The 26,947-nt window shown below is 34.0% G+C and overlaps 1 protein-coding gene across 1 annotated transcript; it reads left to right on the forward strand.

Annotated features, from left to right (window-relative positions):
- The first annotated feature begins 271 nt into the window (after window positions 1-271).
- Window positions 272-26,947, forward strand: LOC145695122 (zinc transporter ZIP1-like). Its single transcript, XM_081772048.1, has 3 exons — window positions 272-686; window positions 6,181-7,424; window positions 26,641-26,947. The coding sequence occupies exons 2-3, from the start codon at window positions 6,374-6,376 to the stop codon at window positions 26,643-26,645; spliced, it is 1,056 nt and encodes a 351-aa protein (XP_081628174.1). The 5' UTR covers window positions 272-686; window positions 6,181-6,373; the 3' UTR covers window positions 26,646-26,947.

Raw genomic sequence — 26,947 nt, forward strand, 5'->3', positions numbered from 1 at the left:
TGATACCTTAAACTTGACCTCCACAATTTTAAGAGCTCAAAACTCAACAAAATAATTCTGCTGATATAAGTTAATAGTTAATGACAACTCTTGAGCTTTATAAGGTGCATTAAATCAAATTAAAAGAGAAAATTATTACTTTTAAGATATGAGTAGTTTAAGCACACAGTTAATTTTAATTTACTTTTAAAGTTTTACTTTTATAAACTATCTAATTTATTATAATTGTCTTTACTTTTTCCGAGAAAGAATTGTTAGCTTTATAATGATATTTTTAAATTAATATTTGAATATTGAACTTAATTCTGCCTACTAAGCACTGGCAACAATTCTTACGTAATCTCTCAATATATTTTTCATTTGTAGAATCAGATTTAATAAGTATGAATGAAATGATTTATACCATAATTCGCCCAATTTTTTTTTCTGATATTCACGTTTAATTTATTTAAGTTTTGTTCCAATTTCAATGTCACCATATTACTTGGCAAGTGCGGATTTGGGCATGACTTACAATACAGAAACACATAGTTTTAAAAGTTACAGGACAATGTGGAGAGATCAATGTGCAAGTAATAGAAATATATATCGATCTTACCTGTGAGATGTGTAGTTACGGATGAATACAGGACAAGAAATAGAGTAATTGAAGCAGTCACTCCTCCATAAGTAATCCATTATGCAAGGTATGCAAAGGTGTAGTTTACGGGTAAAGTAATTTAGCGTAATCATTAAAGTGTCACTGAAGCAAGTACGTGTACACTGAAAGATTATTTATTATGTTGATGCGAATTGTTAGTAATGGCCAAATTTCAAATATTGTCTGCAAATGTAGTAAATCTGCAAAGTAATACAAGGTAGTAGTAGTTTTCTTCTTGTAATTTGTAAATGAAAGTGTAAATGAAAACACGTAGGGCATATGTTTTTAAGGCAAATGAAGTGTTTTTTCTACTATCATAATTTATTCATATACCAACTGTCGGTGATGCGACTGCTTTTTATGGTCATGCTACCACGTAGGCCCCTCGCTGCGCTTCTTGTCTGAGTCATTTTGATAGCATTTTTGCTGTTAGTAGCCACCAACAACTAGTAGGTTAGTATTTTTTCCGTTATCCTTGTTTATGCATATGTACCCCTTCGATGACGCGCCTGCTTTCTGCTTCTCGCACTTTCGGGCGGTCCACTACTGCTCTCCTGCCATGAGTGGTTTAGATAGCATCTTTGGTTTTAATGGCCACCTAATTCAAGTAGGTTAATGATTCTTTTCCATTATCCTTGTTAGTTAATGTTTTTTCCACTACAATTTTTTATGGCATAGTTCAAACGTTGTATTTATACCTACAATGCATAAATCCAAATAAAGTGAATGTGAACCGAGGAAAGCAACTCCACCCACAAGAAATGATTAAGGTATAGAGAGTAAATTTAATCAAAAGATGTAAATATGGAATGAATGCATATGATGGGTTCCTGTTGTAAATTTGCACCCAGATTTGTCCGTTTTTCTATTTGTGCCCAATGTCTATATTCTGCAATTAGTTATTTGTATCTCAATCGAAAATGTCTTTTCGGTACTTAACATTTCTGGATTGAAGTTCTTTTTCTTTAAAAGAATCTACTCTTATATTGGCAAAATGTATCCTCTTCTTGTCGCAACTGCTAAGTGTAATTTAATTTTGTTTTATTTATTTTTACTCTACTTTCTCGTAATTTTTGATATACCGGTAGAATATAATCGAACATGCTTTTAATACTCAAAGTGTTGAAAATTCATTTGATATGAATTCTCTCTAATACTGTTCACCATGTTCATGCTAATGGATTAGTTTAGGACGGTTTCATTAGTTTTTACTACTGAAAATTGCAGTTTGATTAATAAGATGCCATAAAAGACAAAATTATTATTATTATTATTATTATTATTATTATTATTATTATTATTATTATTATTATTATTATTATTATTATTATTATTATTATTTTTGATGCAGTCCTATTTTAAGATAAGGGTCTATCATACAACTATGAATTCTGTAGTTCTTTATTCAGGAAATGCACTCTTGTACCTTATGAATTGTTTCCTATGGGAGGGGTTCCATTCCTAGGTGCAGAGTCAGTTTAAGAGGGCTTAATCGTTATGTCTATAAATACGTAAAATACACAAATGGTGCAAAAACAACAACCAAACTGTACTAGGTGGCCACTAAAAAACACAAGTGTGCGTAAGGGGAGGGCGATGCTGGTGGGCCCGCATAATAGTGCAGAAGTGCGTTCGTATAGCAACGGTGGGTATGGTTCGAAGCGATGATAGTTTAAACACACTGTGTTCATCATGTTCTTTGATGCCTTAGCTGTCGGACAGCTTTATCGTTACGGATTATGAAAAGTTTTACATTTACATGCAACATTAACAGTAATTCAGTTCATTATAGCTTATTCATGGGCTATTACATGGTTAAGTGCATAACTTGAATTAGTTTTTTTTTTTTAAATACGATTAGTGGTATCACAAGTAAAATCCCCATATATGTTGATTAATTATAGATTATATTCCTCTTTTGAAATAACATTAGATATTTGTTCTCTAAATTGTACAAATTGTTGATGCTTTAAACAAGGATAGGACATTATTATTATTAATATGCAAGCACGATGGCTTAGTGGTAGAGTGCAAACTTCTGCTGCAAAGGATCCCTGGTTCAGTATCATCCCATCTGACGTCGTGATGGACAACATCACTCCCATGAGTTTTCTCGAGGTTTTTCCGTTTCACTAGTTACTAATTCTTTCAAAATCGCTCATTATTTATCTGTCTCTTCATTATGCTAAAGAGCATAAGCGTAGGAAGTTAAATTAAAAAGGAAACGGTGAAACTTATCATTTTTTAAAATCTAATTTCTATACTATTCAAATTCTGGTGGGATTCAGAATCAATTTTGTTTTGCATTAACTTGTGTTAAGCTGTATTTTAAAACAAATATTGCAAGGAAAGAGAAGTTATTGAAACTCAACGAAATATCTAACCTGATAACAGCTACTCAAATGTTTGTATATTTTTTCTTTCATGATTTATTTAAAATAAAGTTAGAAATAAACTGTATATAACAATTCAAACATACTATAGTTATCGTAAGCAATGTATATTGTATAAATGTAGTTATAAGAATCTAGTGGCACAAAAAGATAAAATTGGCTTGTGCAGTAATAAGATAAAATTAGACAGGAACAAATATTATGAAAGATAACCCCCTTTAATTCCGTTGTTTGTTCTTAAGAAAATATGCTAGTTGTTTCAATTGATAAAGATGTACGATTGAGTAAACACTTATAATGTGCCGGTGTCAGCTCGTGGTGAGTATATAAAGAAATTACCAGTAATTGTGTGCAGATTTCTAAGTATATCATAAATATGATAACGAAAGAAAGAGTGGGGCCGTGGTGGCTCAGTAGTAGAGCGCTCGGTTATAGTCCGTGGGATTTCCAGTTCAATCCTAGCTGGTGCCCAGTGGGCTTTGTAATGGACAAAAGCCGTATGCATGGGTTTTCTAAGTTCTTCTGTTTCCCCCCATTTTCTTCATCCCACTATTTTATAATTATTATCACCGTCTCCCTTAATCTCGGTGCATAATCATAACCTAAAAAGAAAAGGGTTTGAACTGGAATGCATTGACTATAGACATATCAAACACCAAGTTTAGTATCTAAAAAAAAAGAAAAAGAAAAAGAAAAGAAAGAAAAAGAAAGACTTTTATCTGAAGCAGAAACTCTCTTCGAGCTATAGAAGTTACATAGTGTCAAAGTATAAGTAGTCACATCACTTAGATTTGAGTGTATGAATTCGATGACCTAATTATTACTGACCATATAATAAAGAAGAAATAGTTCATCACAATTTTGAGATATTAGTTATTAGAAAATGAAAGTAACAATTTATATAACTTCTATATTTTCCATTCAAGACTGACATATACCTCTTGTTCGAGGTCAAAATTTAAAATAATGGATATGGGTCATTCTAGTCCCCCAGATTCTAAATTGAATCATGAACATGTCGTACAAAGATTGACAAATGAATAATTATTAAATATGAACAAAATAATTTTACTGAATTATTTGAAAAACTAGTTAAAAAGATTATGAAATAAATTAAAACAATGAAACTCACACTATGAACTATTCCTGTGTAGAATGTTAATGAAATGTTTAGAGCCATTTTCGAAAAAAATTATTACACTATATTTTAGAGTTAATAATAAATTATAATAATAAATTATAATAAATTATTATTATTATTATTATTATTATTATTATTATTATTATTATTATTATTATTATTATTATTATTATTATTATTATTGAAAATCATTGTTCAGAAATAATCACGCTCTAGGTTAAGGTACTCTTTCAGAATTATTTCGAAATAAATAAATTACGGCGATTAACAGCATGATTGAGAATATATATATATATTTTTAGAAAATGTACGAAAAGATAATCCATGGCGTTTCCAAGAAACTAATCTCTCTCAAAATACTTACATTATATGTAAAATACCCACTTCTGAGTTTTCCTAAGGGAAACGAATTATACATATTGAGTTACTCTAAATGGAATATGTTTATGAAATATGAATTCAATTGCGGGACCCGTTCGTGATCAAATCGCCTAAAGGAACTAATCTAACCCGCGAAATTCTCTTTGCGGATCTTTTTCTTATCCTCATTTCACATTGTAAGGTTGTTAATAAAATATTTGTAGAAAGTAGAATTATTTATGGAATTAAACTTACTATCATGACTATAATTGTACAGTCTGCAACAAAAGTCAATATTCTGTGCGCAGTTTCCTTTCAGAAAAGCTTTGGAATAAAATGATTAGTTCAAGTATCATATAATGTAACCTGATGATAATTTTATTTGTTATTATTAAATACATTCTAGAAACTGTGTTACTATGGTGACAAGAATACTCATATTATACTGAATTCTGTCCAGATCTTACTAAATTCTGTGATATTGTAAAAATAAACTATAGATTAACTTTGGCAAAATAACAGGTTTTAAAAGTATGACTCAAAAGAGTCAAATATTGTTATTACTGAATTGAGTGCTTTTATTACAATAAAGAATAAAAGTCTTAGGGTGTATAACAAAGTGCTCGTATAATAATTTCAAAGTTATTGTGAAAAAATATTAAGTTGGCAATTGGAAGGAGGAAATAAGCCAAACTCAAATCGAGTTTTACTCTGGATGTATTTCCTTTTACGCCTTAAAAAAACATATATATATATTTAACTGCGTTATTTAGAAATCTAGTCTTTATCGCACAATGTGGTTTCCAAATCTCAATTGTGTCACAAAGTTTCAGAAATGTTCATAAAGTGACAAAAGAAAAATGTTCAGAACAAAATTCGATTTTAAGTTCCACCTGTCGATTATATATTGTTTATAAATGTTTCTGATGACTACCATACATTACCTTGTAGTTATGTACTGTGATAATATTGAAAGAAATTTAAGAGTCGAATTTAATAATCAGTTTCTATGTCTTCTTTATAATTAATGCGTTGAGTTCAAACTTTCGTGGAGCATTTTCTTTATAGATATTGGAATAATACTGACATGTGAGCATGAACACACTTAAAATGTAATCTCTCTTGTATTGTCATCGTATGCTCAGACAACACACAAACGCACACACACTTTGACATAACATTTCACATGCAGGAGATAAATTGATTCTTGATGACCTTATTCTCAAAAAGAATAATAAAAAAAATCCTTAAATTAAAATATAAGAGTAGAATGAATTTTGAGATTCACAGTAGCGAAGTTGTGACCATTATTCAGATAGAAAGAAGACACTGAAATACAACATGTCACTAACTTAGTACTGTAGTAGTATCACGAGCCACAAATATATATTACTACAACGTAGTTTTCATGTTTGATCAATTCACTGTGAGCAGCACATGTACTTAACACATCCTATAGATAGAGCAATTGTAACATGCTTCACCGTGATTATTCGTGTAACTTAAATATTTCTTGGGTGCCAATAGAAACTACGGTAGACGTGTTTATCAAGTTAAATATGATAAATTGATTAATGAGATAAAAAAAGATATGCTTATCTTTTCAATAACAGTCTTGTATCTAACTGACTTAATTTCTTTTGCAGACGATACTTCATGTTTGCACACGGCTCGCAAGTAAACGTTTGCACTTTCAATTGAAGGCGGGAAGAACTGTTGTATATTCAGCCGTGAGAACGACAATTTTTAGTACAGAATTAGTGCTTCAGCAGAAGAGGCTTCGAATACAAGAAGTGAAGGTTAGGAAGCAATATCTACATCAAACCTACAGCAGTCATCATGGCGGTTAGTGAGAACTCTTCAGTTTCAGACGTCACTACTGCGAAAGTGGCGTCTATGTTCATACTTTGCGTTATTCCTTTCATTCTTGGAATTATTCCGATTAAGCTTGCATCATGGTTTGGGTGGAAGAAACACGAAATAAGAAGCAAACTTTCCAATCTTTTACTCTCGTTCCTTCTTTGCTTTGGTGGTGGCGTTTTATTGTGCACTAGTTTTATGCATTTACAACCTGAAGTAAGAGAAATGGTTGATAGTTTGGTAAATAGTGGTGCATTGCCTGAAACAAACGTACATCTGGCAGAACTTACGATTTGCTCCGGATTCTTTTTCGTTTATATTGCCGAAGAAGCTGTTCATCTTTTATTACATTTTCATAATCATAGTCATCATCATCATCATGGAGATCAGAGAGTCATTCATAGAACAATGAGCATCCGAAAGTGCTCACAATCCAAACAGGATGATTGCAAAAGAAACGAAAGTGATGTTCATGCCTCCACACCTCCAGAAGAAACGCCGCCCCCTTCAGAAGAATCTGGTTCAGATGTTCAATTACAAATGGGTCATAGTCATTTACCCCCTATGACAGGTGAAACCGTACTAATGTCAATACGTTCTTTGATCACTGTAATAGCGCTATCATTTCACGAACTTTTTGAAGGTCTTGCGGTTGGACTACAGAGCACAGCTGTAGATGTGTGGTTCTTGTGTGGAGCTGTAGCCGCTCATAAGTTTATTATATCGTTTTGTGTTGGTCTTGAACTGATTAGTACAAGGACAAAACACTTATTAATATTTCTCTACATGGCAACTTTTGCTTTAGTTACACCTCTTGGCATTGGTATTGGACTGGCTGTTACCTCTGATCCGCAAGAAGAGGCGAGTGCGGGTGTAGCTACAGCTGTTCTTCAAGGTATGGCAGCCGGTACTCTAGTTTATGTCGTCTGCTTCGAAATTTTACAAAGAGAGCGTACCAAGGAAGTGGGAATTCTGCAAGTGCTAGCGATAGTCGCTGGGTTTGGAGTGATGCTTGGTCTTCTCCAGAGCGGTAAGTACAATGATTTTATTGGAATTATATTGCTTTGATAATATAGAATTTAATTTTAAACTGATATAAAGTAAGTTATTTTTAATCCATTTTCTAAAAATGGAAGTTCTTAGTTTGACTTGTATGTGTGTACGTACGTATGTATGCTTGTAGGGATGGACGGGCTTTTATCGAGAACCGTTGGTCATATTTCGATGCAGTTTTTACTAATCGAATGAGTAATTCCCAAGGAAGGCTTATACCGTGTAAGTGTTTCAAAATAATAATGATTTAATTATTTTTTAAAATAATTAAATAGTTCGGCAACACCTGGGGAAAATATGCTGCAACCAGAAGCTCAACAAAGTATGACAGATTGTTTACAATCAAGGGCTAATAATCATTTTAGCCAGCTTTCCCCAAATGATTTAACACTGGTGATGGTGGATCTTTAAGTCATTAGCAATGTCCTTACTGTTTACTGGTCTTGCTCAACTTTTGCCAGAATATCATCCACTTTTTCTGTGATTAGTCGCCTGCTGCAAGGAGTATCTTGAACATACAAATTTCCGGAAAGATTTACTCATTTATTTTACTCATTTTTGTATCTCTGCCCCCTGTTTGAATTGCCTACATATCTGCAGCTTACTAACAACGAATCTATAGGGAGTCAGTATTGCCCATTGGTAGGGCGCTTATGTTTGGTTTCATGGGTCGAAAGTTTGATCTCAAACCACATGCATTGTGTCGGACGACTTAAAGGGAGAAGGGAGACAGATTCAAATATTAGGACAGAGAGGGATACATTCACATAGACAAAGTTTGAATTGAAGAAACAAATGATCGATCAGCATCCATATCAGAAAATTGTGATTTATGAATTATAAGAATGAAAGTTTCTCGGTCGAACCTGTGAACATCGACCTTGCACTTTCGAGTTAAGGTAGAGAAATTTTTTGAAGCATCATACGAATGCACAGAGAGAGAAAGATCTTAACATTTGGAGAATGGAAAATTAAAGAACTCGGAGAAAATGGAATAGGTGACTAGTTTTCGATACCTGAATAGTATTATTAATGATGATATGGAATGTTGGACGTGAAATAAAAGCAAGGATAGGAATGGTGAAACAAGCCTTTAGGAACAAGAGAAGTCTTTATAGTGGGACCTTCAATAAAGAGATGAAAGAGAATTATAAAATGTTTTGTGTGGGCTTTTGTTTTATATATATGGGAGAGAAACATCAATATTACGGACAAGTGATAAAATACAACTGGAAACTTTCGAAATATGGCTGTGGAGAAGAATGATTAGAATTATTTGGGTCAAGCGGAAAACGAATGAGAGAGTGTTAGAAGTGGTAAGGGAGAAAAAAATAATTTTTGATATTATTAAAATGAAGAAGAAGAACTGGTTGGGACATTGGCCAAGAAGGAACTATATCTTGAGGGCTGTATTAGAGGGTATGGTGGCAGGAAAGAGAGGGAGAGGGCGAAGGAAGGTACAATTGATAGACGGTATCAACACAGAAAAATTGTAGGTGAAGACAAAAAGGTAGCTGAAGTCCGTGGATAATGGGAGCTTCTCATTTGCGGCAAGTAATCTGCCGATAATGGCAGAATACCTATGATGAAGATAGTGCAACGAAAATTGGCTGCGTTAGAATCAGACCTTAATCTTTAGGTATTCCAGCAGCTGCAGGATCTTCAAATTGTGTGAGGTTTTGGGGCTTGTGGTGCAACCCACCAGAAAATTCCGATATATATATATATATATATATATATATATATATATATATATATATACAGGTTGTCTCAAAACAACATCGGCAACGTTTGGGAGGTGATTCCTGACACTAAGATAAGACAAAAAATATAGACCAACTTGGGTGCACAAATGCTTCGTTTCGGAGTTATAAGCTGCCGAAAACCTGAAAAAATGAATTTTAAAGATCCATAGCTCCAAAACTATGGGCCCTACCAAAACTATAGTCGGATCAAGAATGAGGTAGTTGGAGAGTACTTCAAATTATGTGCTCGTAGCCAAACTCCCTTTATAGATATTGGTTCATGAGTACCTTAGGATTCTGAAACATGCAATTTTGGATAGCGCACATAATTATTCCTGAGTGAAGTCTTGACCGAACTACAGTAGCTCCCATAGTTTTGGAGCTATGTACCTTTAAAGTCCATTTTTCAGTTTTTCGGTAGCGTATAACTCCGAAAGAAAGCATTTTGAAACACCCTATATATATAACGAATCTTGTTGACAAAATAGTGTTCGCAATTTTTTTAGTATTAAGATGATACATTGCATATGCATTTGTTTGATAGAGTACTTGTTTTCATTTATTGGACAGTGTACCCATCATCTTGATTCTAAATAACAGCCGTTTGAAAATAGAAAAGATTCGTAACTTCCTTAATATTAACACTAGAAAAATCAAAAACGTTTCTTAATTCTCGTAATTATCTCTACACGCAAAAAAAAGAAAGGTTACTAGTAAACAAGAAAAAGGTGGACAGTAACCAAGTTAGTTTGTCAATATATAGACAACAGAGACGTGTGTCCCAGCAGCCAAGCCAAAAAGGTTAACGAGAGAAGGTGATCGTAACCTTGCGTTACAGGTTAACATTGCTAGGTTACAGTGTAATAACTCACAGGGGTACGCTAACCGATCACGTAGTTAACACTATCAATCATAGCCTGTAACCGGTAACCTTGTTAGTATGTTCATGTTGGAATAACCGACTGCTCGGTTAACGAAACAGGGTGCGACAACTTTCTAACCGTGTATTTTGATTAGTATAACTTATTTAATAAATAACAGTAACAGATATTCACTCAGCCACGAGCACATCAAAAAATACAATACTAAAATAGATAATAACTACCTAAATTTATTTTCATTTCTAGTATCTATGTACTTTTTTTTTTTTTTTTTTTTTGTCGTCATCCCGTTTAAAGGGTAACACCCTACCCTTATAAGCCAGCAATATCACAAGTATTTAACAACTAACAGTGAGAATTTGTTTGGGTGATACTCTTCTCTATAAGCAAAGATGTAAAAGGATTTTGATATTTGTACCGTAAAGCAACGTAAAACGCATTATGTTTCCTGAACACATTACAAAATTATTGTTACGAGTGTGTGAATTATTTGACGACAATTACACAACTAGTAGTGCTACCATCTAGTGTGGATATTTGTACTAGAAACATGTCACATAACATTTTATTCATTTAAATCTCAGAATATGCATAAACCTCCGTAAATAAACTTCCTTCACATTTCTCTATTAATTTATGTACAATCCATATTTTAATAACTGTTTTCCTATTCCTTCGGAATTATTCATAATTCTTAAAACTTTTCGTTCTTAAAATTGCAAATGGCGACCTTGCTGCTTGTACTTCTAGTAATGCAGTGCTACCAGTAAACAAGTTTCGGAGGGTTAAATTTGCCTTGTGTGAAAATCGGTTGATAACAACACAGTGTTTTAAATTAAATTAACCTTCTTGAATTGGTTACCTTCTTCTAACCTATTTTATAGGTTAATAGCAACCAAACACTGGATTGTTTCTACACATTTTCTAGTAACCTTTCTTGATTGATTACCGGCGACCTCGTAAAATTAACCTTTTTTGTCTCAGAAGGGTTGTTACAAATTATTAACTGGTTCTAGCAGCTAAATTGTCCATTAACCCCCACTAGGTTACCACTTATTTTTCTCAGTGTACAACTTTTGTTTAGATACTTTTTTCGATACGCCACCTCGTTTCAAAATAGCAGCCGTTTTAAACTTTAAAACACCCATAAGTTCCTTACTATTAATCTAGAGAAAAATGAAAAAAAAAAAAAATATATTTCAACAAAAAGTAGAAATGGTGGCAAAACAAGAAAGAAAAGAGAACGCGGGGCTAGGCTGTAGGTGGAGCATCGCGGCAGCCTAGGATCGAGTTTTCTAGCTAGCTGAAGTTAATTTTGTATATGAAACTAAAATTTGTTTACACCGTATACAAATGAACACCATTAGCTTGGCATATCTATGTTTTCTAGTTAAATATATCGAAGAGACTGTAGGCTATTAAGATGTTTTATGGTATCCTAAGACAGTGGTTCCCAACTTATTTTGACTGACGACACACTTTATTAAACGCCAGCATATCACGACACACTTGTTTGATTTTTAATAATAATAATAATAATAATAATAATAATAATAATAATAATAATAATAATAATAATAATAATAATAGAATAGAATAAGTCTGTAAGTTTCTATAAAGTGACTTTATATAATACTGACCATTGTTGCTGCCACTGGAGGCATTGACTGGTAGTCTGCTTGAAAATTGATTTTACTAATTATTAAGTACTTCGTGATTTTGAAAATTCTAAAACTTCGTGACACACTCTATAGGACTGCTCGGCACACCTGTTGGACACCATTGTCCTAAGGAGTAGGATTGTAGAGAAAACAGGATTTTAAATTTTAAAAAATGGTTTATTTGGTTTAATTTTTTTAAAAAATAAGTTTTTTGGTTTATTTTAAAAACTAGCTTTGAAGTGTAGTATTTATATAAGGATCGAAAATAGAGTTCTTCTATATAAAGGAATAATAGGTAATGTAGTGGTACTTTCATACTATTCACCAAACTTCTTGTATTGTAAATTAAAAACTAAATCAATATGCTAATTAATGTCTGTAATTTTAATAACAGAAGAAAAAGCAATACTTCACATGCTCAGATTTCAACACAAACAAGTGTATTTGAAGGGTAAGGGGAAAAAAGAAGGAATGTCACAAAACTTCATTTTCGAGAAAACGACGTTTTTATATTTTAAACTGCGTAAAAAAGAATAGGGTAGTCAAACCTTTTGCCCCTTTTTACATGGATATTTCGACATCTACTTATTCATGGCATATACTGTCAAATAGTACCAAGAGTCACCAAAAGATAGCACAAAGCACCTGATAAATTACACATATGGACATTCCTTGTTTTTTCCCCTTACCATTCATTTGATGAAAGAATAAAAAAGAAACACGGATTTTCATTTCAAATTCTCTGCATAGATTAATAAATTCTATTATTGCTATCTTGAGAACTCTTCATAAATTGTTATGACACTCAGCATTAGAAACATATGTATATATCCCGGGGCGGATCCAGGATATGATCAAGGGAGGGGCTAAACCATATTTTGCCGTTTTATCCAGTGTAAAGCAGGATTGAAGTCCATTTTATCCCGTGTATACCCGAGCGTCAAGGGGGGGGGGCTATAGCCCATATAGCCCCACTTGGATCCGCCACTGTATATATATCTATAATTTACTTATTATTGTTATATCCTACACATGATCCATATTTGTAAACAAAACCATGTCTTTTTATCAACTACTATGAGCAAGCAGACCCTCATCATCATCAACAGGATACGTGACCGAAGAGGAATACTAGCACCACCATCGTCCATGAAGAGGGTATAAAACATGTCGTAGGACCTCCAACAGCATCAGTTTCGACTAGTCAATTTCCCTCTTTCAGCTTGTCTGGACCTCTGAGAGATTTACTTAACGCAACCATCTTAGCTTGCCTTGAATGCTGAGGTTCCTTGCCACTTAACTTGTCTGGAGCTCTGTGGGACCTAACTCTTCCCTTTGATTGCCTGAACACTGGGAGATCCTAACCGCATCATTTACCTTGCTTTGATATATGTGGTTTCCTAACTGCACTCCTTGGCTTACCTGGACCTTTGGAATATCCTTCCCTTGGCTGCCTGGGTCAAGGGACCATCCATTTACCAAATAAGAATCTACACAGAGAACACGGTGTTGGTCTTCGGACTTCAATGATGCTGATTTTTGTTATATTTGTATATAACAGGATTTTTGTAATAAAAGATTGTGGGAGAAAGTCCAAAATCCCAGGTAAATCCGCATCGTAAATGGGAAAAGAGGTTTTAATTTTTCACAAAAAAATAACGGCTTCACCGTCTAAAATATTTTTTAAATAGCATTTCATTCGAGCTGAGTGTTTTTCGTTTCGCTTCAATTCAAATTCGGATTGTAATTACATTCCAATATAGCTTCAAGTATTTTCCATAAACCTATTCCGCCTATGCAATGTCGGGTATTTCTGCTAGTACGATCAAATATCGATGGCTTCTTTATTATTATTATTATTATTATTATTATTATTATTATTATTATTATTATTATTATTATTATTATTATTATTATTATTATTATTATTATTATTATTAAGGATATTTTAATTGCAGGATAAGTAGATGCTTATACATAATATACGCATATGATCTTTATCGATCCTACAAATATATACTTTTGGTCTTTCGTTATACAGCACTTTCTGTTGGATACACCAATGACCATTGGTCGTATAATGCATGATTGATAGTTTAATGAGGTTCCATTCCTCCCACCAAGTAGATTTGTGGTGGACAAACATCGTGTGTGTGAGTTTTCTTGGGTTCTCCAATTTCCTACCACTTTCGTCATTCCACCGTTATCATTCATCTCTTCATCACCGTCCCACTTAGCCGCGGTGCATAATCGTGAGACATTAACAAAAAACAAAAGAAATGAAAGAAAGAAAAGAAACTCTCCCATGGCGTAGATGATGTAGGAAAGTGCGCAGATATACGACGTGTGTTCAAAAAGTATCGAACCTGATTTTTTCCCCAGCGTAAACCAATGAAGCGTGCGAGACTTTCTTCATTGTAGATGTACAGAAGACACTCATGCGCAGTCATGATTTTTTCCCGTCCACAGAAAGCGTCAGTTGCTTGCAGTCGACCAACGAGTGAAGACGCGTAGTGAACGGTCGTCGAATTTCAGTTTTTGGAAATATGACAGAAAAATTTGAGCAGCAATATTGCATCAAATGTTGCCAAAGCTTGACGATACCCAAGCGGAAACCATTCAATCGGATCGATACGTTCAACTTTGAACGAGAATTTGTGCATGAGAAGAGTATTCGTGAAGTTTCATTTAGGCTTTCATCACCAAACCAGGGTCGCCATTTCAGACTTCGCTTGAGGAAGGCAAGAGCACTACTGACGTAAGACTTTCACGTTTTGTACTAGTATATTACTAGACAATCGATTAAAGTATATGTATTCCTCAAACTCATGGAGGGGGCAATTGCCCCCTCCTGCCCTCCCTAAATGACGCTCCTGCACCAAACAATATTCTATGTGCCGCCAGGTTCCCTACTCACCCGACATAGCTCCATGTGACTTCTGGTTATTTCCCAAGCTGAAAATGTCACTAACAATAACCCTATTTGAGTCAAGACATCATGCAGAACGGGACGGCACGGTTGCTCACTATTCCAGAAACCGTGTTCCAGAAGTGTTTCTAACAATGGTGGAAGCGTTGGGAGAAATGTGTGTATTACCAAGGAGACTACTTTGAAGGGGATCACTGTTTCGGATTTCCAAATTAATAAATGTATTTTTGTCAACCAAAAGTTCAATACTTTTTAAATACACTTCATATTATTATGTTAATATTTTACTGTGATTATATTTCCTTGCGTTGAGCAAGGTTGAAAAGGTTAAAAACAAATATTTGGGAGTTCTTATATCGGAGAATACGAATACATTATTCCCCTGCACAAATTCAATATGGCTGACAGGGAAGAAGAGGAGATTTTTCGAGCAGTTCGATGTACAACATAGAATGCGAATAACCAGTGCTGGATTTACTACTAGGCTCGATCCTAGAATCGCAAGTTGGACGAAAACTTAATAAGTAAGACGGAAAATTTCAAATGTTGAATAATAGTTACAATAATATAATTAAATTAACTAAAAAATTTTCTTATTAAGTTTCATAATGTCCCTTTCTCTTGTTTCATTTATTTTTATGAATTCGTGAATAAAAAACGAAAATGGTTTTATTTCTTGCAATCACAATAATTATTTTGTATCACAATAGAAACGTAAATTTTCAAAAACCAAAACAATTATTCCTTTTAGTGATATTATTAGTGTTTGAATATTCACACTATTACAGTCGAAAATTTCAAACGAATTTATTTTTATTATTGCTTTAGTACATATTGTAATAATAAAACAAGTCATTCTCTGTAACTCTATTTTGGAAACGTAAATTGGCAACAATTCTCAGTATATTCAAAATGAAAATACAGTACATTAACATTTATAAGAAAACATTGAAATAAAGCTATGCATAATGTAAGTTTATTTTAAAGGAGTTTTGTTATTTACTCTCTCCATCCGTTCGTCTGGGAGACAGAAAGCTCTAGAACTATTTGATGGATCAGCACCAAACTTGGCGAGGATGTAGAATCGAGTGCGTTGTTAGATACGATATTTAAACCGGAAGTAGTAGAAGTTAACTATTTCCGTTTTTCACGTTGGTCACTATAGAACAAATACTTGCAGTAGTAAACTAAATATTAAATTCGGCCTTGAGAATACGTTGCTCATTTGCACGTATTTTTTAAGGTCCACTGTAAAGGGATTATGATACTCTATCCCAATGAGTGGGATGGGAAGGAAAATATTTAAACTCATTATATATTTATCCGAACCGCTGAACATACACTTAATTTGTTAGTGGGTGTTTTGATCCATAAAGTGCAAAATTTCATTCACTTTCAATAATATTCATATTGTAAGCCTGAAATTTTAACTATAATTAGACGTTCCTTTTGAAGCGTTCGATATTAAGATACAAAATTTAGTATAGAGCTTGTTATACACAAATAGGACTATTTGGACAGGTTAAAATGAGAGTGGTGTAAGTTACATTTTCTATGTTTTTCAGAAATTAACGCAAAAAATACTAGTGTGTGCATTTGAAACTATAGCGTGCACTGTCATCAGTTGGCAGTTGAATGAAGGTCGGATTTAGGTTTTCTGTTAACCAACTGACATATCTGGATCTGGTTTGTGACTCTTTATTTTTGTTAAAAGGAGCTTACACCTCTGTAACTTTAACCGATTCATTTCGTTAATTTGTACGAATTAAATAATGTCTTCAGCAAATCATGAGGCAGTATAGTTAAATTAATTTAAATCTATCAACTGTATGACTGATTATAATCAGTTCTGAATACCATTCTCTACTTCGTATATTTTTCATGTCTTTATATGCATGTAGTAAGTCATTTATGATTTTTAAATTATATACATGTTTCTATTCTATGCTTATTTCACGTTGAATTCGTATAATTTCATCTTCCGTGTATGATGATATACTACCTATAAACATTTGGCTTCGACTCAGCATATTTAGAAATAGTGGTTAAAAATGAAGAAATTTGTTTCAAATTTGACTGTTTTTTTTTCAATTGGAAACAAATTTATTGTTTTCTCACCATAAGCATGTCACTTATTAATCAAAACCAAACGAAGAGCTTTTCTCTCAATCTTTGAACCACGCACAAATTGCATTTATGTGTACAAACATTTTAGCATTAACCACATTAACTACAAAATGATGTATGAATATTTAATAGCTAGCAGAAAATTTTGTATGCCTCCTGCATTCTATGTGATAAGATTTTTTTACACTCATGAATAACTTCACTATCATAATAATTATGTTATTAAATACACTCAGTTTTGTAAATCGAGTTACCAGCACTCAGTCCCCTGCTAGACTTTTCGTCTTGACACAGAGTTGTCCCTTTTAATATTTTTACCACTTGCAGTCTTCTGTCTATTCCTCATTTTCCTTCACTCAGTTTCCGTTATAACTCCCAGAATAAATTTTCTTCTGAAGCGTTGACCTAACAAACTTTTTCTTCCTCTTTAATTATTTGAAGCATTGTTATTTTCTCCTTTACTTTTTCCAACATTTCTTCATTGACTTTTCGTTCTAACCCGCTAATTTTCATCCTGCAATTAATTTGTCTAAAAATCAATTAATCCTTTCACTCTCTTTGTATACATATACATTCATCCACACACACACACACACACTGCATAAAAAGTGTTCTATTTGGAAGTTATATTTTAATACCTGGGTTTGGAATATGTAATAACTTGATGTATTGCCATTTGAAACAATACAACTTTATAACGGGTTGGAAACACTGTTAATCTGGTTGTATTGTAGTGTGTGTAAAAAAAAACAATGTCACCTTATCGATATGTATATGCTACGAAGTTTCAGCGTTTGTATCTATTAGTTCAAAAATTATAAGGGGTATCGAAATAAATTATCCACAGGGTAAATCATATATTGAAAGCAGTTTTGTGTTTTTGCATAAACGAATGAAGATTGAGTGTGTTTGACATCGTATGTACACTTGGAAGTGACGTGGAAGTAGAATTGATCTATTCAATTGAGTAACCTGACTGATCTTTTCAATTGAGTACGTCAGCAAACAAAATTCTATGTATGGACATGCCACTCCATGAATGCACCAACAAGGAACTGCATGCCGCAGTGCGCTTTCTGTAGTCAGACGTTCACTATTAGCTGCTAGTGCAGTATGGAGCGAACACAAACCTCAACGAAAGATGCATGAGTTGGTGGACGTACAAGTGTAAGTCGAGGTAGCTGCTCAAAGACATTCGCACAGAACTAAATGTCCAACGGATTGATACCATTATCAGGAATGATCGGAGAATCACAATATCCTAAGCGGCGGAACTCTTGAAGATAAATTTCGGATCAGCATCATGATAAATTACGATACATAAGCTTTGTGCAAGTTGGGTATCCAAAGAACTCACAGCTGAGCACCAGCAGGAGGGCATCGTAAGGAGTTTGCGATTTCTCCAACACTATGAAGCCGATTCCAGTATCTTGGAAAGAATCGTAACAGCCGACTAATAGAATGAATGGAATGGAAACATTCGTCATCCCCTGTGCGTAGAAAATTCAAACACCAGTCATTCTGGAGGCAAGCGATAATAACGATGTTCTGGGATATGAAGGGAATATTTCTGACAGAGTTTTGTCTACATGGAGAAACCGTAAATGATACAACTTATTATACGGTTCTGCAAGACAAGCCGAAAACAGCAAATTCATTAAAAGTGACGAGAACTGCTGTACGTGTTATGACAGTATTAGGGTTCGAGTCCTGGTACGTTCCCGTGAGAGAAAACCATATATTACAGTCCTGGGTTCGATTCTCGTCTATCCCTGTCTGTTTTCCATATATAACAGTACTGGGTTCGATCCAGATACGTCTCACATAGGGATTAACCATACACTAGAGTATCGAGTTCAATTCTACTCACTCCCTTTCGGGATGAACCCTTTGTCACTGTACGTGGTTCGTGTCCTACGGTCCCAAAGTGGGCTTACGCTTTTACTATGGTCTGAGGTTCGATTCTTTACCGTTCGAATGTCATCTTTAGCATTTACTATCGGGTTGGATCGACCATTAAAACTGACCATATAGCCGTCGGACAACAGGTTCAGAGTTCGGTCAGAACGTTACGGGAAACCGGCACAAAGCTAACTCTAATTGCATTCTTTAGCGCTGATGCAATTTATTAATGTATGAATTACTAAGTTGCATGGGCGCTGTTCACTCGTGCTGTAAAGAAAAATAAATTAGGTTGTTCCTTAAAATTAACACATGTAAATTTAAATTATTATTATTTTGAAAGGATACTCAACTTTTGGATTTTTCTTTAATTAACACTTGAACTTCATGCATAAAAATTACATAAGCGGTAGCACTTCACTTTATATAACCAATATTTTAAGCCCATATAATACGTAAGACGCGGATGTCGCGGTTGACACGAATTATTCGTTACATTTCGTCACATGGTCGATTTTTATTATTCACAAGCACTCTTTACTCACTGTGACACCTGAAGAGAAATTGTTATTGGCGGCTCCAGAGGGTCTGTCCAGAAGGTTGTGGGTTGGTTTCTTCTCGTCTTCTTTAAGGCGAATTGAATTACATGCCGTTCTCCAATTCCGTACTGCCAAAATCACTTTATTTGTACTTGTTAACAATATTATTCAGCGTCGCTTGTTCTAGTTTCTAAGTAGAAGTTTACTAAATGTATGTAACAAATACTTCATTTTTGTTGTATGTTTGTACCAGCTAATTCGTTCGTGGTTGCTTCCCCGTGTACGTAAGTCAGACTAAAGCACCTTTTCTTTCCGTCTCGTCTGGTTGCTAGGCAAAAGAATCGGTTTGCTACGCAGTTTGGTGATGTCAAGAGCTAAAAATAGCTATGACAAGCCGTACATTGGAATTTTTAGAGACGACGTTTGTCCATTGTGCTGAATTCTAGTTCCTTATTTGGGAAGGAGAGGGGAATTCTGCGATTTCCGTCGCAGTCAAAACCCACATACATATATGCACATTCGTTTGCTGGCTGAGAGAAAAATTCTTGAGAGTGCTTTTATGCGAGGTTCATTTAAAAAGTTAAAATTTTCTTCGTAAAATTGACTGAGCTGAACCGTATGGTTATAGTGTATAGGGGTACTTGTACTCCACGATAATGCCAGACCTCATACAGAAGGGCTACAGTCGATACTATGCAACGGCTTGGCTTCGAGTTGCTTCCCCATCTTTCGTACAGTCCTAAACTAGCGACGGCAAATTACCTCATTTTCGGCCTTTTTGAAGAAGGCGCTGAATGGTCTTCGGCTCAGAACAGATGACGATGTCTAGTAAACGGTTCACATGTAGCTCCGTGAACAACCAAAAGTTTTCTAGAGTGGAATACAGAAACTGATTGCATGATACCAAAGATAAATTGTTGCGTTGGTGCATATGTGGAATAATGATATGTGCAGTTCTTCGTTTGTGGTAATAATGATGTTATTTAGCAATCGTCTTTACTTTCCGATTTTCCTCGTATAATTCACCCTATCTGTACCCATATTGGCATGAAGATAATTTTGATTTGGTTAGTATGCGTGTGAAACGTATTCTTGTATAGACTTAATTTCCGAGTTCTGATCCATTCAAGTTTTGGTTTAGGCTTAGTGAAATGTTTTCCAAAAAATTCACCAGTTGTTATTTTGTAGTTATAGTAAAGATTTCTTAAAATCAATGAAGGGCTTTTTTAAATAGAGAAACTTACTAATCGTCATTCTTTACCTATATTTCGAAGATTTCTATTACTAATTCGATAGGAAACATTTAAAACAGCAGACTTTACTGTACAGAGACTATGATCTCTAGATTTTTCCTTCGTAGATTGCAGTACATCATCAACAATTTTGCAGCAAAGATAAACTTTGATGTATCTAATTATGATAAGAATGATTTGAGTTCAAAAGATTTTCTTTTGCACGTGTGTTATTCTCCAACATTACGTACTTTGCTCCATTGTGATTGAACTTTGAAATTTACTTCTGTACTTGAAGACCTATAATAAAAAAGGAAAATTGTCTACCTTAAATTGATGCTTCTTATATATCTATACTCGGATCAAAATAAGAAACGAATTAACATTGGAGGAGAACGTGTTGCCCTATTGCCACATCGTGAGTATTCAGCTGATGCATCCATTGTGCTCCTTCTACCTCAGTTTACAAGCACTTCTGAACGTGTGTTATAAGGCGGGTGCACTGTTGTACCTCTCTACAGAAACCTTTCACTTGTAATTATCACCTCGACTTTTAAGATTGATCCCTCTTTCGGTGACCTTATTGACCCCGTGACGTAGCTTGTAGTCTCAACACAAATTTCCAGATACTTTTGAACTATCAATCGTTCCTAATTTTGTTTCATGTATCGGTATACAAACTATTTTATCTTTATAGAAGTTCTCGATATTTATGTGATTTTGCTTTAAGAAATGAACTTCAAAATTGATGAGTTAATTATTCTTCATCCTCATTCGTAGATAAGATTATTATTATTATTATCATACTCAATCGTTAGTACACTGAAATTGAATCAGTTATAATACATGATCTCGAGACTTTGAAACCTTATGAAGGAAATGTTCAACGAAAGCTCTTTCGTTTCAGAATTATTGTTTTTAGTTTAAATATATTAACTAACTAACCCTATGGCCTATGGAACTCGGAGGTTCAATGCCGCATTCTGTAAAGCTCTCCATTCATTTCTGTCCTTAGCCAACTGGAAATAGTTTCTACTTTGTATTCCTATTTCTGCGAGATCCATCTTAATACTGTCCCCCTATTTGTGCCTAGGCCTTTCTAATGGCCGTTTTTCGATTGGACTTCCAGTTAAAACTTTGAAAGCGTTCCTACTTTCTTCCATTCTGACTACATGACCTGTCTACCTGAGCCTTCTAAATTTGATGACCCAAATAATGTTTGGTAAACGGTATAAATTATGTAGTACCTCGTTATAAAGTTTCCTCCATTTCCTATTCCCGTTCCTCTTCTGTCGGAATATTCTTCTTAGGATCTTCTTATCAAATACTTTCAATTTACGTTCTTCCCTCAGAATAAGTGACCATGTTTCGCAACAAGTACGAATATGCTCGGCCATTGACATAAAACGATGTGACTAGAGCGGAACAGAACAGTAAACAGTAGTGCACAATAGATCAGTGATAGAACGAACACATGTAGCGATAGGGGTTTCTGGTTCGATCCCAAATCATGTGAGTTTGTAGCGAACAACCTCATATCCGTATGTTTTCTCGAAGTTCTCCCATTTTCTTGCACCTTTTCGTTAACCAATTCTCCCATTTCTTTCCATATTTTCATTCCACTTATTCTTTCACAATCATTCACTTCCATTAATCATTTGTACCTTTTAGCCTAAAGGGGCATAACAAGGGGACGTAAAACAAGAAATGTATCATATTAACGGTGAACACAAGCGAAATAACAGGAGAACACGTTAAAATGTTACTTCGTAAAACGCAATGCTTTTTGGTTACATAAAAGATTGAATCCAGAAAACTTATTTAAAGATACAGAAAAAATACCTCTTCATTATTTCTTCATCTGAAATAAGTTTTCGCGCTTATTAATATTGGCACTTTGTGCGTTGTTGTTACATAAATGCATGGCTTAATGAACCGTGTACTTGAATGATGCGTGTTTTCTCAATAATTTGATATTGCTGAGCTTCATACTCTTAGCATCATTAAGTGCTATGTTTAGAATCAAAAAGAAAAAAATAGTTGCCATGACTTTTACAATAACCCTCGTATATTATCGGAATTACCTTTATCTTTTTCTAAGCCAGGAAAAGAACATAAGCTGTTATCTTAATCTTATAGCATCCTTCATTCTGTCGCTTTTCTTTTACGCGTGTTGCTATATTTACAGAGTAATGATTGAGATTGTGAGGGTATAAATTCCTAAATGATATTTAAGATTTTAGGGAACGATAAAGGTTGGTATGTTTCGCAGATTAATAGTTTTATCAGTTTATAAAATAATTCTATTAAAGATAATCATAATCCTAGTGCAATCTTGCACTTTTTAAAATGTTTATTCTTGCATAAAAGTTCGTATTTTAATCCGTGGTAATCATAAAATATTTTTAACTGGAATTTTGTTTCGCGAACTAGTATCTAGTTACTCTTTAGCAATCACGTCTTTAAGTAGAGTTAGAGCTATTAATATGGAGCCAAAACCATAAGAAGTCGTTTTAAGTGTTCAATTTGCAAAATATATTTGCGGATAAAAAATTGATGAACATATATTGTGGAAAATTGTCTAAAATAAGGTGCAATTCGCAGCACTATTTTGTTTGTATTAGATGAACTACATGATCTTGCATTGGTGTAGGTGTATTTCGTTTGAAAGAAGTTTCCGCAATATGGAGCACATTTCCTATTAATTCCAGCCTGACATGAAATAATTGGTTCAAGAGTTTAACCAAATGAGTCGTTCTGTGCATCTATGAGTGAATATTGTGTTACATTCAACACAAAAGACTATAATTCTGATGCGGTAAATCATGTTGATTTAAAATTGTGTCACAATGTGAGAAAAATCATTTGCTTGTTGTTGCGCCAGTAGTGTTTCATCAAAAACATCAGATTGTAGAAAAATAATGACTATCAGTTTGAGTTCATTGTCTAGAAAATTGCCCACCTTATTTGGCATAAAATAACAAACACATCGAACAGATTTTATGCACCAAAATATATTTATTGAGATACTAGTTACATATAAATTCCTAATTTTGATGTAATTAATTAATGCGTTTGTTACACATTGAAAGGTAACACATGAAAGGTAAGCAAAGAAAAGATGAGGGTGTAGTTCTAAAGTCCACAGCCAAAAAAGGTGAGGGTGTTGTCTTCTCCACAGGAACCCTACCCCAAAAAAGTGACCAGGCTCAAGACAGACTAATGCCGGTAAATCCAGTGCTATACTTTTCATACAAAAATGGTTGTTTTCGATTACTTGTTGTGCTATTTCTCTTTGATCCACGTGATGGTATATTAACACTTGGTATGTCGTCTATTGTTGGTGATGATTATCACGTTGGGGATATTACAAAATTGATTAATAGAAGAATACTTTTAATAATAACAAACACAGCCACACACAAAAACATAAAAGTTCTGTGTGCCGAACCCCAGGGTATGGATTCTATGTAGTTTGTTACACAGAATTCAAATTTCAAAACTACAGGACAATTGACCACGTCAGTTTTTTTGTTATGGACACGTAACACAGCTATACAAAAAAAAGTTCTGTGCAGCGATCCGAATTAGTCCCAGAAGCGACAGTCCTATTAGCGACAGGAACTATTATCTGTCCTATGAGCGACCGATTCATTTACATTGAGATGATGGAAGATGATATGATTCCATCTCGTAAAATATGTTTGCCTCTGGCGTTATTAGCGCCCGAACAATCTTGATATTAAATATGTACGTGCCAATGATACTGTTCGTCAAATATATTTTTCCTCTACTGTGAGTGCAAATAAAACTTATTTTAATTTTGAGTTAGGTTTGACATAAAACATATCAAGTAACTTAACGAGACAACATTGATATTTCCATGAAAAGTATATTCCTATGTAATTATTGAAACTCCACTTGTAATATCCCCTTTCTTCAAAAGCTCTGTTTTCTGTACTTAATTTGATTCAAATCTAACTACTCACTAAGCCCAGTAATATATTTTATTTTGAAAAACTTAAACGTGTAACAGTTTCGCCGTGAATAAAATTAAAAAAAATGTCAATGACAAAAGACAGCTTTTAAGATCCCTTACATCTGATTGGCTATTCTTAACCAATCCCACCAATTACAATGTAGTTCACTCTAAACAATCCAAAAGGTAAACAAACTCTTTAAACTACCTTCTTCCCTATTCTAAGCTACTAAAACGTAAACTAATTGCTTAATTTGCCTTCCTCCCTTGTTTTAACTTATACATAAAAGCTTGTCGTGTAGCAATCTGAAATAGTACCTTATAACTAGACGAACTGTTAAGTCCTGCGAGAGATTTTGTAACTTGTGTAATAATTTCTTCGAATACACCGTGTGTTTAGATTTCTTTGATATCCTCAAGTGGTGAACACCCTCTTTCCATGGGCGCCCGATGGGAAGACAGGGGTTGCCCCCCTGGCTCACAAAAATTTATACGTAATATAGCAAACTACATTTATAAATATCAGATATATCAGACGTGATACAGCAACCATGGAGATGCCCTTCCCTAGAAAATTTTCTTCGGGCGCCCCTACCTCTTTCTGATTTCTTTCTTATGCCATAAACATATTCAATCTAAACTTATGCTCCGTATAATTTTAACATGAAATTTTTAATTATATTAGAATCATAGACAAAGGCGAAGCTACTCTAAGTATCTAGTTAGTTTTCTCCTTGATATAGTCAATGTATTCATGGAAATTAAATCAAAAATATAATATTAGGAAAAACGTATAAAAGATTGTTAATATAATGAGAACATTCTCACGTATTAAATTCCGGTAGAGCGAAATTTTTCATAGTACATTTTGTTAGGTTCTAAATCGCATTAGCATGAAACAAGTTAAAGAATAGAGAACCTTATCTTCTTCTATTATATTAGTATGAACGAATCGGTGACTCATAGGGCAGTTAACAGATCGAATCGGTCGCTCATAGGAGAGTTAACAGTTCCTGTCGCTAATAGGACTGTCGCAAATGGGAAGACACCCAGCGATCCTAGGATATGGATATGAAGTATTTTGTTACACAGAATCCAAATTTCAAAACCCCAGGACGGTTGACCGTGCTAATTTTTTATGGGCGGAAAACGTGAGTCCTTCCTATCCAAAATCGCTCGAACTTTTAGTCCATAAAAAAAATTGACACGGTCAATCGTCCTTGGGTGTTGAAATTTCTATTCTGTGTAACAAAATACATCGAATCTATACACTGGGGTCCAGTGCACAGAATTTTTATTTGTGTGTGTGTGTGTGTGTGTGTGTGTGTGTGTGTGTGTGTGTGTGTGTGGCTGTGTAATCGATGACCATCAAGAATAGAATATTTTATAGTAATACAAACGCATATTTGAATTTGTTCCTATGTATAATCTTTACCTTATTATATTGTATAATCTACTCTATATATCTATCTATATATATAAAAGAGAACGTACAAATCCTTTGTTCCCTCATCACGCTAATACGGCTGAACCAATTTCTTTCATTTTTGGGGGGTTATTAGGATTTGGACCCTAGATTGTTTTTATCATATCACTTTAATTTTTAATTACCAGTGTCTTGAGATAATTGACCATTCAAGTGTCCATAACGTACAAATCCTTTGTTAGTTCATCATAGGTAAAAATAAACGTATTTATATGCAACCCGCATGACCGTGTCACTCGGCGGGTTAACATAAATGACAGGCGATATAATGTTAACATTTACTGCAAGCATATTTCACGGGTATTAAACACATGAGATATGGAGTTGCGCATTTAAATTTTCATTTCAACCCAGCGAAGCGGGTAATATATGCTAGTAATTTATATATGTAGGAGATTCTCAACTATAGTTTGTAGTACGCAATTTATTTGATTATTTCCGTCTTTATTGAATTGATGCTACGTTTAAGAGGGTCATAAAGACTTACCTCCCATATCACAGTTTGAGAAACAATGTCCAAATAATATATGAACATTTTGGGAAACAAAACATGGGTCGCATGTACATTAGTATAATAATTGTAGCTAAAATTGCCCTCAAGTCAAAAAAGAGTTCTCAAAACTAAATACTGTGTGTTTGGTGAATAGAAGTGTACCATTTTTTAAAAAAGATGAGAAGGGAATTTTGCCATTTTTAAATTTATTTATTGCAGGTTAGCTGGTTTATTTATTGGCTGGAGTGTTTGAAAAAACAATTGGTTTAAACCAAAATAAATGAATAAACAAATTTAAGAGCAAAAATGCCACAAATCTTGTGGACTTTATGGTAAAAATTCTTCAAGGAAGATCATCTGTTCTTTTCTTACATTACAAACTCAGAAAACAAGAATGTAAATGCTCCATTAAATCCAAATTATTTTCTGCGTATGTATATGGGTAATTGATTGAGAGCCAGAGTGAACTTAAATTATTATCTTTATTCACTTCTTTTTTTTATTGATATACAATTTGGATTAAATC

The sequence above is a fragment of the Thermobia domestica genome, chromosome 1 (genome assembly GCF_964235325.1).
Source record: "Thermobia domestica chromosome 1, izTheDome1.hap1.1, whole genome shotgun sequence".
Taxonomy (NCBI): domain Eukaryota; kingdom Metazoa; phylum Arthropoda; class Insecta; order Zygentoma; family Lepismatidae; genus Thermobia; species Thermobia domestica.

Excerpts from the sequence above, each read along its gene's own strand:
- LOC145695122 (XM_081772048.1), top strand. The coding sequence starts at position 6,374 with ATGGCGGTTAGTGAGAACTCTTCAGTTTCAGACGTCACTACTGCGAAA.